General features: G+C 42.0%; 1 protein-coding gene across 14 annotated transcripts in view; it reads left to right on the forward strand.

Annotated features, from left to right (window-relative positions):
• The window catches only part of FRAS1 (Fraser extracellular matrix complex subunit 1), a 474,502-nt gene that overhangs the window by 398,007 nt on the left and 61,537 nt on the right, over positions 1 to 14,958 (forward strand). For 12 of the 14 annotated variants that reach the window (XM_024115434.2, XM_028491960.1, XM_028491963.1 and 9 more), the window contains 5 exons: positions 7,995 to 8,119; positions 8,404 to 8,544; positions 10,175 to 10,402; positions 12,464 to 12,577; positions 14,304 to 14,454. In XM_024115434.2, coding sequence (XP_023971202.1) covers positions 7,995 to 8,119; positions 8,404 to 8,544; positions 10,175 to 10,402; positions 12,464 to 12,577; positions 14,304 to 14,454 — 759 coding nt within the window. Of the gene's footprint in view, positions 1 to 7,994; positions 8,120 to 8,403; positions 8,545 to 10,174; positions 10,403 to 12,463; positions 12,578 to 14,303; positions 14,455 to 14,958 lie in introns of those variants that run through there. The other 2 variants (XR_003680571.1, XM_028491973.1) reach the window with 2 other exon arrangements.

The raw sequence follows: 14,958 nt of genomic DNA on the forward strand, positions 1-14,958 counted from the left end.
CGTATGCTAACACATATATATGGAATCTAAAAAAAAAGAAAAAAAAATGGTTCTGAACAACCTAGGAACAGGACTGGAATAAAGACACAGACGTAGAGAATGGACTTGAGGACACGGGGAGGTGGAAAGGTAAGCTGGGATAAAGTGAGAGAGTGGCCTGGACTTATGTATACTACCAAATGTAAAATAGATAGCTAGCGGGAAGCAGCTGGATAGCACAGTGAGATCAGCTGGGTGCTTTGTGGGCACCTAGAGGGGTGGGATAGGGAGGATGGGAGAGATACGCAAGAGGGAGGAGATATGGGGATATATGTATATGTATAGCTGTTTCACTTTGTTATAAAGCAGAAACTAACACACCAGTGTAAAGCAATTGTACTCCAATAAAGATGTTAAAAAATATATATATGTGTGTCTTGGTGTGTTTCTCCTTGGATTTATCCTATATGGGACTCTCTGTGCTTCCTGGACTTGATTGACTATTTCCTTTTCCATATTAGGGAAGTTTTCATCAATAATCTCTCCAAATATTTTCTCAGTCCCTTTCGTTTTCTCTTCTTCTTCTGGGACCCCTATATTTCAATTTTTGGTGCGTTTAATGTTGTCCCAGAGTTCTCTGAGGCTGTCCTCAATTCTTTTCATTCTTTTTTTTTGATTCTGCTCTGCAGTAGTTATTTCCACTATTTTATCTTTCAGGCCACTTATCTGTTCTTCTGCCTGAGTTATTCTGCTATTGATTCCTTGTAGAGAATTTTTAATTTCATTTATTGTGTTGTTCATCATTGTTTCTTTGCTCTTTCATTTTCTAAGTCCTTGGGAAATATTCCTTGTATTTTCTCCATTCTATTTCCACGATATTGGATCATCTTTACTATCATTGCTCTGAATTCTTTTTCAGGTAGACTGTCTATTTCCTCTTCATTTGTTTGGTCTGGTGGGTTTTTATCTTGCTCCTTCATCTGCTGTGTATTTCTCTGTCTTCTCATTTTGCTTACTGTGTTTGGGGTCTCCTTTTCACAGGCTGCAGTTTCATAGTTCCTGTTGTTTTTGGTGTCTGCCCCCAGTAGGTAAGGTTGGTTCAGTGGGTTGTGTATGCTTTCTGGTGGAAGGGACTGGTGCCTGTGTTCTGGTAGATGAGTCTGGATCTTGTCTTTCTGGTGGGCATGACCACGTCCAGTGGTGTGTTTTGGTGTGCCTGTGAACTTATTATGATTTTAAGCAGCCTCTCTGCTAATGGGTGGGGTTGTGTTCCTGTCTTGCTAGTTGTTTGGCATGGGATGTCCAACACTGAAGCTTGCTGGTCGTTCAGTGGAGCTGGGTCTTAGTGTTGAGATGGAGTTCTCTGGGAGAGCTCTCTCTGATTGATATTACGAGGGGCCGGGAGGTCTCTGGTGGACCAATGTCCTGAACTCGGCTCTCCCACCTCAGAAGCTCACTCCTGACACCCGGCCAGAGCACCAAGACCCTGTCAGCCACACAGCTCAGAAGAAAAGGGAAGAAAGGGGAGAAAAGAAAAGAAAAGAAAAGAAAAGAAAAGAAAAGAAGGAAAGAAAGAAAGGAAGGAAGGAAGGAAGGAAAATAAATTAAATAAATAAAGTTATTAAAATAAAAAATATACTATTAAAGTAAAAAAGTAATAAAAAAAAAAAGAAGAGAGCAACCAAACCAATAAACAAATCCACCAATGATAACAAGCGCTGAAAACTATACTAAAAAGAAAATGGACAGACAGAACCCTAGGACAAATGGTAAAAGCAAACCTATACAGACGAAATCACACGAAGAAGTATACACATACACACTCACAAAAAGAGAAAAAGGAAAATATATACATATATATATTTTAAAAAGGGAAGAGAGCAACCAAATCAATAAACAAATCTACCAATGATAATAAGCTCTAAATACTAAACTAAGATAAACATAAAACTAGAAACAAATTAGACACAGAAAGCAAACCCCAAGTCTACAGGTGCTCCCAAAGTCCACTGCCTCAATTTTGGGATGATTCGTTGTCTATTCAGGTATTCCGCAGATGCAGGGTACATCAAGTTGATTGTGAAGATTTAATCCACTGCTCCTGAGGCTGCTGGGAGAGATTTCCCTTTCTCTTCTTTGTTCGTACAGCTCCCAGCATTCAGCTTTGGATTTGGCCCTGCCTCTGTGTGTAGGTCACCTGAGGCCGTCTGTTCTTCCCTCAGACACGACGGGGAAAAAGAGCAGGTGATTTGGGGGTTCTGGCTCACTCAGGCTGGGGGGAGGGAGGGGTATGGAATGCAGGGCAAGCCTGTGGTGGCAGGGGCCTGCGTGACATTACAACAGCCTGAGGCATGCCGTGTGTTCTCCCGGGGAACTTGTCCCTGGATCACGGGACCCTGGCAGTGGCGGGCTGCACAGCCTCCTGGGAGGGGAGGTGTGGATAGTGACCTATGCTTGCACACAGGCTTCTTGGTGGCTGCAGCAGCAGCCTTAGTGTTTCATGCCTATCTCTGGGGTCCGCGCTGATAGCTGCAGCTTGTGCCCTTCTCTGGAGCTCATTCATGCAGTGCTCTGAATCCCCTCTCCTCGCGCACCCCGAAACAATGGTCTCTTGCCTCTTAGGCAGGTCCAGACATTTTTCCGGACTCCCTCCTGGCTAGCTGTGGAGCACTAGCCCCCTTCAGGCTGTGTTCACACAGCCAACCCCAGTCCTCTCCCTGGGATCTGACCTCCGAAGCCCACACCTCAGCTCCTAGCCCCGACCTGCCTCGGCGGGTGCTCTCAGGCTGGTGAGTGCTGGTAGGCAGCGATCCTCTGTGAGGGAATCTCTCTGCTTTGCCTTCTGCACCCCTGTTGCTGCGCTCTCCTCCGTGGCTCTGAAGCTTCCCCCTCCACCACCTGCAGTCTCCGCCTGCGAAGGGGCTTCTAGTGTGTGGAAACCTTTCCTCCTTCACAGCTCCCTCCCACTGGTGCAGGTCCCGTCCCTATTCTTATGTCTCTGTTTATTCTTTTTTGTTTTGCCCTACCCAGGTACGTGGGGAGTTTCTTGCCTTTTGGGAAGTCTGAGGTCTTCTGCCAACATTCAGTAGGTGTTCTGTAGGAGTTGTTCCACATGTAGATGTATTTTTGATGTATTTGTGGGGAGGAAGTTGATCTCCATGTCTTACTCTTCCGCCATCTTGAAGGTCCTCCTTCCCATATCCCTTTTGATCACATCCCAGTGGCAAGGATGTAGCTACACAAAGCTGTGAGGTTGCTGGGAAATCTAGACCCTAACTGGGCATCTAGTCACTTAACTAATAGTCAGCAGTTGTATTTTAAGTAGGGGAGCAGTAATATTGGATTTAGCAATCTCCAGCACACACTCGTTCTCACCTTCAGGAAACATTTATTGAGTAGCTGCTGCAGGAGGACGCTTAGATTTTGGAAGTGGGAGACATGTAATATGGGCGAGTGTGTTTCAGTAGTTGTGACAGCAACATGTGAGAGGATATTAGGAGCCAAGATGCTGTGGGTCCCACCTAAGAGAGGACTGAGGGTGAGTTAGGAAGGACTTCCCAGAGGTGATGCTTTAGCAAAGGTATTCTTTGGCTTCCCCTTTATCTCAGCCTCTCAATATGGTGACACCAACCAGAATAAGCTGCAGTCAGTGTCTTAGTTTGGGTTCTCCCAAGAGCAGAGGTGTATTAGTCTGCTAGGGCCACCATCATAAAGCACTGCAGACTGAGCAGCTTAAACAGCAGAAATCTATTGTGTCACAGATCTAGGGGCTGGAAGTCAGATCGTGGTGTTGGCAGGGTTGGTTCCTCCTGAGTGAAGGCTCTGTTCCAGGCCTCTCTCCTGGGCTTGTAGATACCTATCTTCATGTTCACATGGCATTCTCCCTCTGTGTGTATGTCTGTGTCAAAATTTCCCCTTTTGTAAGGACATTAGTCGAATTGGATTAGGACCCATCCCAATGACCTCATCTTAACTAATTACATCTGCAATGATCCTATTTCCAAGTAAGGTCACATTGTGAGGTACTGAGGGTTAGGTTGTCAACGTATGAATATGGGGGGACACAACTCATTCCACAACAGGAGGCTTGGAAGAAAATCTGAAGTAGAGAAGCTGAGAATCTCCCACAGCCTGAGCTTGAGGTGGGAGCAGACAACAGGCATAGAGCCATGCACAGCTGTGCTGAAAGTCAGGAGGGCCAGGGCAATCTCCTAACATCCCATTAGGAAGGAAGTTTCTTCAAAGATGCTTTTTTCTCAAACCACTTCCCTGACCTGGACTGAACTTTCTCTAATGTGCTAGCTCTCCAGGGGAATTGGAAAAACTGACAGGGTTAATGTGGGTCTCCGTAACACTGCCAGATACATAGTTTAGCCAGCAGGTTGGTGACTGAAAACACTTTGGACGGGATTAAAAGCCTTCAAGGTATTTCAAACAGTAACTACCTGCTGTGACAGCCAGTAGGGACAATATGTTATTAGAAGCACCATCTTGCAGGTGAGTGAACAACTAAAGTCTTCCAATACCCAATTAGCAACAGCTAAAAAAAATTTTTTTAAGTGTACAGAGGTTGAAAATCTGTGCTTAATAGTACCTCTTAGATATTAACTGTAGTGGATGAACTAAATTCATTCACCAAATATGTTTTGAGAACCTACTGTGTGCCAGGCACTATTCTAGGTGCTCATTGGTGAAGAAACAACAAAATCTTGTCCTCTTGAAGCTTACCTTATAATGCAACTTGTTACCCTTCTGCACTTAATTATGGATATCACTTAAATGATAATATTAAATACCCCATCAAAATCAATATTTCAGACAAGAAAAAGGTTATAGTCAAAAAATTATTCTATGATTCAATTCAAAAAAATTATAATGGTATTTCAGTGGTAGAACTATGAGTGGTATTGTGATTCTTTACTACTTTTTTGTGTTTTTCACATTTTTTTAATGGACGTGTATCCCTTTTATATTGAAAAAAAAATTAAAGGATAAGGGTGAAATCCAAGAGGCTCCTTGTCTAGCCCAGAAAAGCTAGATAAGTTTTACAAAAAGTACTCCTAACAGAATAAAATATATATGTATGTATGTATATATATACATACATATATATGTGTGTGTGTGTGTATATGTGTGTGTGTCATTTCAACATGTAATCACGTAAAAAAAAAAAAAGTACTCCCAGCAGGCCTAAACTTTGGAGGTGGACAACCTTGAGTTCCAGTCTCAGCACTACTCTCTTATTAGCTGTGTGACCTCAGGTAGGTCACATTTCTTTCCTAATTTTATTAGTATCATAATCTAGAAAAATAATGCCAACCTTGACCTCCCAGAGCTGTTGAGATAAAACAGTCTATATAAGCAAATCTGAAACAGTGTTCTGCACATGGTAGGTACACAATGTTTGCTAGATTGAATTGGGAAAGACCCACTAAGATCAAGCCCAGAGCTCTCATGCACTGCTAGCAGGAATGTAAAATAGTACTACCACTTTGGAAAATAGTTTGGCAGTTTCCTAAAAAGTTAAGCATACACCTTACATATATTCCCACCCTCCCTCTCTTAGAGATTTACCCAGGAAGAATGAAAACTTATGTCCAGACAAAGACTTGTGCATAAGTGATCATAGCAGCCTTATTTGTAATAGCCCCAAACTGGAAATAACCTAAATGTTCATGAACAGGAAAATGGATAAACAATCTATACTATAACCGTCCGATGGAATACTACTCAGCAATGAAAAGGAATGAACTATTAATACACACTACAGTTGGGATAACTCAAAAACAATTATGCTAAGTGTAAGAAATGCATAAAATAGTATATACTGTATGATTCTATTTATAAAAAATTAAAGAAAATACCAACTAACCTATAATGACAGATGACAATTCATTTGCTTCTTTGGGATGGGGTAGGGCATAAGAAAGGAAAGGATGAAAGGATTACAGAGTGTCAGTTAAAAACTTTTGGGGTAATGGATACGTTCCTATTTTGACTGAGGTGATGGTTTCATGGATGTACCAAAGATAATGAAATTGTACACTTTAAATATGTATAATTTATTATATGTCAATTTCCCCTCAATAAAAAATGTTAAAAAATAAAAAGATCAATCCCAGCACTTCCTTCCCAAGAGGAAGGAAGATCTACCAACTTTCTTTTTTTTTCTTTCAGTGCTCAAGGTTTTTATTGGGGGACTGGTTACATGGGCACCCTCTACCTAGTACAAACCAAAATTGTAGAATCCCAGAAGGAAAGCAAGTATTCAGCATAAACCAAATTGTACAAATAATCGAGGTGCAGAGAGTCCCTCTTATCAGTTAGAGTGTAGGCATCCATCGTCTAGAACATACCAAAATTCCGTGTTCCTTGACAGAAGCTGAGAGCCCATCTTGCAAGCTGGCATTTCTGATGGCAGCTATAGGCCTCCTAAGTATGTTAACTTTTTTCTGCCCACTTAACTAATGAGTTCTACCACCTTTCTTAATCAGTCTTAGACTCTCATAAGGGGAACAGTGAGTTAGGTGACCAGTTGATTGTGAGACTCCACACACGTATTTCCCCAAGAGCTGTGAGAGTGGATTCACAGCAGGGGAATAGGTTTAAATTTCTCAGTGCAGCCAGTCTGAAGTTATTAAATTTTTAAAGAATGGTATGGATTTCTGTCCAGAACCACAAGACAAAACTGTAAGATAGGGGTCGGGGGAGCTACATTTTTTGCCTGTCGAGAGCTGATGTAACAAGCACAAACATAAATATAAAATGCTTCATCAAAAAATTAACGCCCTAATATTCAGGAGGCTATTTTATCTGGGTGACAAATTTCAGATGATAAAGAGAGCTGCAAATGTAAACCACAGTGGTTGATGTGTTTTATTTTTAAGATAAAGCAATGATATCGATGTCACAGTTAAATGTAAAATAGTCAAGGAGAATCTCTTTGTTTTTTTACAGAAAAGACTAAATGGTTTTGCCAAGATTAACAATAACAAATAATAAATCCCAGGAAGCAGCAAATGAATTTCAGGACCAAAGCAAAGGACTAGATTAAATAGAGGACTACTCTAACACCCAGAATCAGAAAGAGAGAATTTGTGCTGAGGGACTAAAGGATATGATTTTGTTTCAGTCTTGCTGCCACCAGAGGATGGACCCCAGAAGCCCTAAGATAGAAGCAAGAATTCTTGTTGTTTTGCTAAATATTGTTGGGCATTTGAAAACATGGAGATATTATTCATTAGTGGAATACCTTGGCATTATTTAAAAATCACATCACTTCAGTTTTTTTTTTTTTTTTTTTTTTTACTTTTAGAATGACTCTGAAAAAAATTAACAAGTTTTCTCTGTATCATGTTATTAAAAGACACTGGTTTTCTAGGTCATTTTAGAGTTGAGAAAGAATGATTGCTCAAAGTCATGCAGTAAGCTTTGTTACTTCCAGCCTGGCCAAAGTGGTATATGAGAAGCTAGAATCATAGATCCAAGAGTGAAAGGGACCTTGGAGAATATCCAAGGAAATTATGGGTGCCAGGGATGGCTCACTAATCACAAAAACAAGGCTGTGTTTAGCCAAACCCTATGATTCCAGTGTTTAAACGCTCAGCCATCACACAATATTAAAACTTAGGGCAGGTTTTCAGAAAGGGTTATGGGGGGATATAAAACTTAAGAGCGAGGAGTTTGGAGAATAAGGCAATGGCTCTACCTTTCACAGATTTGACCTGCATACATAAACCCCAAGAGAAAGGAGAATAACATTTATTGAGCACCTGCGGTTACCTTGGCACATAGTAGAAGCCTAGATAATTAAGTTAGCATGTGCTCCCACAGAACGTATGCTGTTGTAGGGAAAAAACACACAAGCAACTCTAACCCAAGGTCTCAGAGGGCAGCACATCAATGCTATAAGAAAACTACAAAGGACTGTCTCTGGTGAGTGTGCCATTTCCCTCACCCAAGAGGGATGGCTAGCCTCTTGACACCCTTTCTCTGGTTCTGTCGTCTTTTGCTAGGTATCCAGATTAGTTCCTTTACTCAAGCTGACCTCACTTCAGGACTCATTCAGTATATCCACTCCAGTGGGACCGAGAAGCATTCAGATGCCTTCAGTTTTACGCTCTCCGATGGAGTCAACGAGGTGGGTGAGGAACTTGCTTCCCTCCTTGATGGGTATTGATGCAGCGCCATCTTCTTTGATTGGAGGGTGCTGAGCCACCGGTGCTGTGAGAACTTCATTCCCCTCTGCTCTCAGCCCAGGACAGAGGCAAAGAGAACTCTATCTTGCCAGAGAGAACTCACTTCTGGGTTCCTGGTTGGTCAGTCATGCCAGGAATGGTGTGAAAGGGAATGCAGAGAGTGCCTACCTTCTCCTTGGGTGGGTGCTGGGGACAGGTGACCCACCTGCACTTTTCTGCCATGTAGGTGACTCAGACTTTCCACATTACTCTTCGCCCTGTGGATGACTCACTGCCCATTGTACAGAACTTGGGGATGCGGGTACAGGAAGGTGTGAGGAAGACCATCACAGAGTTTGAGCTCAAGGCAGTAGATGCAGACACAGAGGTAAGAGTCCTCCCCTGGGTTCTCCGGCCGAATGAGAGGCCGATCTAGTGGCATCTATTGCTTTGCGACAGTGCATCCTGAGGGTGGGGTGGGATGGTGAGTGTAGTGCAAGCATCCTCGAAGGATTAAAAACCAGAACATACCATGGCCTGCTGGAAAAGAGAAACTAAATACATTTGAAATCAAGTTGTTTTTCAACCCTTTCTGAAACCCTAAATACATTTATTCTTTCCTATGATTATGTGCAACAATCATTTTAACATGCTGATTTTTATTATGATCCACAGAAAATTAGGTAGATGACATTTCATATAGTGTTTTTATTACTCCCTATTAGTGAACAAGGAATTTCTTCACCTATACACTTTTACCTCCTTTACTGAGACTTCAGTGGGTGACAACTAATTATTGAAATTTGAGTATTCTCAAAGAACCAGGCTTTACACAGTAAAATAGGGCATGTAGAGACTAAACTCTTCCACTCCTAATGCTTTCTAATTCAAGTATCTAACATGCTGATATGATTTAGCTACCATTAAGAGTACCACGCACTTATTGATTAGTTCTATGTATGCCCTTCTCCGTGCCAGCATGCATTCATTTATTTATTCATTCTTTCAGCAAATATTTATTACCTGCTAAGTTCCAAGGTCTGCTCTAGATGCTAAAGACAGCGCTGTGAACAAAACAGATCAAAGTTCCAGCCTTAGGGAGTTTACAACCTTTGGTTAGGGGGACAGACAATAAAGAATGAAAGAACATAGAATATCATGTCAGATATGATAAGTGCTAGGAATAAAAATAGAGACAAAAGCGATAGAGATTGATGGGTGTGCTGTTTCAAGCAGAGTGGTCAGGGAACACTTCTCTGAGGAGCTGATATTTGAGCAGAAATAGGAAGAGAAAGTGCAGGCTGTGCAGTTTCCTGGGAGAATCCCTTTCCAGGCAGAGGAGTCAGGAGGGCAAAGGCCCTGTAGTCAAGTGTGCTTGGAACATTTGAGTTGCCACACAGCAGCCAAGAGTCTGGACCCCAGTGAACAACCAGGACAGGAGAAGGATGAGGCCAGAGAAGAACCGTGGGAGCAGGTCACAGAGGGCCTTCTTGGCCCAGGTCAGGCCTCTGTATTTTATTCCAAGTTGGTGGGAAATCACTGGAGAGTCCTGAGCAGGGTTTTCTACCTCTTTATTTTTCCTTCTGCCTATGTCGCCCTGGAAGCAGCCGTTGGAAATGGGAAATTTGCTTCTATTCTGATGCATATGAGATTCTATATATAAGAGTTTTGGAAAAGTGTGGGTTTGGGGGAGGGTGAATGGAAAGGAAATGAGTAGTTTTAAAAGATCTAGTTCTTAATCATCCTAAAGGTTAAAAATTCAGGTTTTCCCCTCTAACCCTTAATGGGCAAATTTAAATGTCATCTTAAAACGGAAGGCACCAGAATATAAGTTCGATTATAGAAACCAATATAATTTCTCTCCTTAGCTTGATTTTTGGTATCTATAAAGAAAATGCAATCTTTATTTTATAAATGTCTTTAGGTTTGGCTGCCCTTGACCGCCTGTGGCCATCACTCACACGTCTGGCTTCTGTTACAGAATTCCCTTCTCCTCTTGCCTTTTGCCTCCTTGACAGGCCGAGTCTGTCACATTCATGATCACGCAGTCCCCACGCCATGGCACCATTGAGCGAACCACCAACGGGCAGCCCTTCCAGCACACCTCCACCTTCACCATGGAGGACGTCTATCAGAACCGGGTCCGCTACAGCCACGACGGCAGCAACTCCCTCAAAGACTGGTTCACCTTCACCGTTGCTGATGGGACGAATCCCTTCTTTATTATTGAGGAAGGAGGAAAAGAGGTGAGGGGCGAAGACAGTGGAGAGGGAGGCACAGCAAAGCATGCCAGAGGCTGTCTGGAGGCAGAACATGGCATTTTTAGACCAAGGATAACATTGTTTGAGTTTTGGTTCTGTCACATATGAATTGGGCCTTGGGCAAATTACTTACCTTCTCTAAGCCTCAGCTTTTCATCTGTAAAATGGGCACAGGAATGATCACCAGCTTCAGTTAGCCTAAGGATCAATGGAGGTAATCCATATAAAGTGCTTAACACTGTTGGCAAAGAGTAAGTGCTCAAATAGATGATAGTTATTGTTATTATCACTGCTATTATTTCTCCTTTTCCTTTCACTCACCCTTTATTCCTTTCATTTTTCTTTCATCTCGTTTTTCAATAATATCACATGGTTCTAAATTGTCTCCTGAGCCAGCCAGAGTTTCTCAATCTCATGAAGAATTACAGTCAAGAGTATGGCTTTTGCATCCAAAAGACACTGATTTAAATTCTACTTCTGTCACTTACTAATTGATTGTCTTTGTAAGTCATTTAACCTTTCTAAGCCTCAGCTTCCCTGTCTGTAAAATGGGGATGATATCTACCCTCCTGGTACACATGGAGCATGTAGCCCAGTACCTTACGCAGGAAACATAGGAAACATCTGATAAACTGTGGCTGTAATCATCATCATTGTTATCATTTTAGGACCAGCTTGTGAAACAGGTGAAGATGATTTTCTTTTGAGGTCATGAAGCTGTTAAGCTTTTCTTCCTTAGGAGAATTGCTTCCTTCTAACATTCAGATGTTCAGGAAACTAAGAGCCCCCTCCCACTACCTTCCCCACCATTTTAACTCATTTTTAGCAGATTTCTTGCAGTATCGTAACCCTCCCCTGGGAATAACTGCAACTCTGGTGAAAGGTGGACTCATGGATAGCCCTGCATCTCACACAGCTATCTGACTCAGCAGAAGCAGTTTTAGTGAGCATGTTATCACACCCTGCTGTTTATTTCCAGGATAACCAAGTGGTCATCTTCTTAGGCCTGCAGAGTTTTTTCGCTACTTTGATGATGAATGATGCTTTTCCTGGCATCAGAAAGGTCCTCTGGCACGCTTTAGAAACAAACAGCCTGCGAGAAGATCATTCTCAGTTGGCCAATGTGTCAGTGGGATGGCTCCTGGGATTTCCCTGCCATTTCAGCATCTGCAGTGCATCTCCACCTGGCAGGTCATCACGTTCATTTTCCCTCTCCCAAACTGTAACTGCTCCCCGGTTGGTTTGACTTTCAGAAGAGAAAAAAGATTTCGGAATTAATCAGCAAGAGGGTCACCTCTATGATAAACATAAAAGGTCACAGCAGATCTCCAGAGGGACCGTGTCATTTTGAAAATGGAAATTATCTAGAAGGAGGGCTGTAGAAGATTGAAACACCAGCATCTTGCTGTCCCGTATGCCAGCTTGCTGTATCTGCTCAGAAACGGGGAGGTGCTGGATCAGACTCCCCATGTATGTTGTGAATGTATATGTGTGTATCTGTGTGAGAATGAAGTTAAAAACCGAAATTTCTTTGCATTATTCCCACAAACACTTTTATTCTTGATTTCTTCTGACCCCTTTCCCCATGTAGACAGTTCTCTCTCAAAAAAAAGGAAAGAAAAGAAAAAGGAAATCTCTTCCCATGAAACATCTTTTCACATCTGGCAGAATCCTACCTGGAGACTTTGACATTAAGATTTTAATTATGAAAATCATGAAAATTTTAACAAGTTATTGAAAGGGAAATATTTTGTTTATTGTTTCACCTCAGGGCAGTATTAAACTCAACTAAAGAAGGCATAGGTGTGTGAAAACCAACTTCCATGGCAGGTGAAATTCCAGCAAGAGTTCTTAGATTGTTTCTACTTTATCCATCAACATTCTCCCTGAAGCCTCATGCCAAGTGGTGATAAGCAATGGAAACTTGCTCAGTTGCCCATTTTGAAGTGTCAACAGATTTCAGGGGTCCCAGCCTTTGTAGGTCCTAGACCTGACATATTTCAGATATGTGTGAATGATGAGTTTCCTTTGTTGCTTTCACCACAGATCATGACAGCAGCACCTCAGCAGTTCTGGGTAGACATCCTCCCAGTAGATGATGGCACCCCTAGAATTGTTACCAACCTGGGGCTCCAGTGGCTGGAGTACATGGATGGCAAGGTAAGGCCTTTCCACCTGCCGCAGACACACTAACTGACTTGGGCTCGATCCTATTCATGACAATATGAACAGAACTCCTGTTCAACTCGTGTTTCTCCCTCCCTAAGTGAGCTGATTTCCTAAGATTGCTGAGCTCCATGAGTTTGGTTAGAATTGTATTACAGTTTAAGATATTCTTACAAAATGACCCCAAAATATAGTAGCTCAAACAAGATAGAAGTCTTTTTTCTCACATAAAGTACAGAAGTAAGTGGGGAGGCTAAGGTTCCACATGACCATTCAGAGACGCATATTCCTTCTATCTTATTCTTCTGCCATCATTGGGTTGTTGCTACTGAAAGCATAGCCATACCTCTTCAGCTATTCATCAGTATTCCAGCCCATGGGAAGAGGAAAACAGAAAAGCAGAGGGCAAGGAACTTCATTTTAAGCAAGTGGTGCAGAAATTAAACACATCATTGCACTCATATTCTTTTGACAAGAAATTGGCCCTATGGCCCTATCTGTTGCATGGGAGTATCTAGCTGGGTGGCTAGGTGCTCAGTTAAAAGTTTGTTAACTAGAAGAAGGGGAGGATGGATTTTGAGAAACATCTAGAATATGCCACAGATGAGAAGGAAGTGAGTTTTTTTGTAGGTAAGTGTCCTCAGAGGAATTCTAGAAATTTAAATTTTTTTCTCCTTTTCCTAGCTCTCAGTTTGGTCATTTTAAGACATGTCATAATTCTCACCTGGTAACATGTCAAGCATTAAATCCCCATCGTCACCCAAACACACACAGTTCTTCAGTTCAGATTGGAAAGACTTTTGTGTGTGGTATTCCCTCTAGGATGTGGATTTTCTCATCTCCATGTTGCTGATTTGTTGGTTGTATATGTAGCAGTGAGGCTGTAGCTTTCCACTGAACTCATTGGGAGTTTTTAAATATATGAAACAAAATTAGTACAGATTCCACTTATGCCCTGTTTGATATTTTTCTCAGTACTCAGAACCATCCTATTCTCTTCTTGGCACTCTCCAATTGGTCTTCTACCTTCAACTCTTACCCTACTGCCGTGACTCTTATCAAAGTTACCAATGACCAAACTCACCAATTTCACCAAATCCAAAGGTCACTTACATGCCCTTATTTTACTAGGTCTAGTAACATTTAATACTGTTGACCACCCCTTTTTTTCTCTCAAACCTTTGCTCTCACTAAATAGTTGTTGGGTGAATAAATGAGTGAATCAAAATTTAGCCAGTATATTTGGGCAATATTGGGATATCATATATTTATCTTACTCAATTTCAAGCATTGTAATCAACTTCTATAAGGTATACAGTGGCCATCTTCCCTGTATTGTATCATTCTTTCAAAGTTCCAACCTTCTTTCAAGGCCAAACTCAAATCCCACCACCTCAAACCCCCCTTTCCGTAATCCAGATGGATTTCCGGAATCGCTCCTGCTCCCCCAAAAGTGTGTAGCACTCCTTTCATATATCCCATTACAGCTCTTGCCACAGTTACCTTGCTCATAAGCCTTTCTTTCCCAATAAAGTGTGAACATCAAGGGCAGAGGCTGGGATGGTTTCTATCCTCATAACCTCTTCAATCCCAACAAAGTTTACCAGGCAATAAATGCACTTAGTAAATCGTTGTTGAGCTGAATTAAATCTGAGTCAGAGGGTCTTGTTCCTGCTTTATTCCCATCTCAGGAATTAAATGTAATGGGTTTCTATTCCAGGCAACCAACTTGATCACCAAGAAGGAACTGCTGACCATGGACCCAGACACAGAAGACCTGCAGCTTGTCTACGAGATAACCACAGGCCCTGAGCATGGCCACATGGAGAATAAGCTGCAGCCTGGAAGAGCTGCTGCTACCTTCACACAGGGTGGGCATTCTTAGAGCTGAGAAGTGGGAGAGGTCTATTCTGACACCACTCTCCTTACTTCCCTGATCTTTCTCACAACCATTGCCAGCTACTTACCCCCAAGTAATCTATTTACAAACAAATAGATCTTTTAGTGTCTAACCATCCAACTTTGGAATTTTACTTCTCCTGATTTTTTTTTCCTGTTACTCTGAATTAATGGCAAAAAAAAAAAAAACAGGAAGAAAGAAAAATTTTATCTTTACCAGGCTTCCTCAGCTCCCAAATTGCTTTAGGTTTGGCCAAGTTTTCTGGAAAGGATCACGTGATACTCCTGGGTTTTCTTTCTTTTTTTTTTTTTTTTAATTTATTTGTTTATTTATTTCTGGCTGTGTTGGGTCTTCGTTTCTGTGCGAGGGCTTTCCCCAGTTGTGGCAAGCGGGGGCCACTCTTCACCGCGGTGCGCGGGCCTCTCACTGTTGTGGCCTCTCCCGTTGCGGAGCACAGGCTCCGGACGCGCAGGCT

Source organism: Physeter macrocephalus, chromosome 7 (genome assembly GCF_002837175.3).
Source record: "Physeter macrocephalus isolate SW-GA chromosome 7, ASM283717v5, whole genome shotgun sequence".
Taxonomy (NCBI): Eukaryota; Metazoa; Chordata; class Mammalia; order Artiodactyla; family Physeteridae; genus Physeter; species Physeter macrocephalus.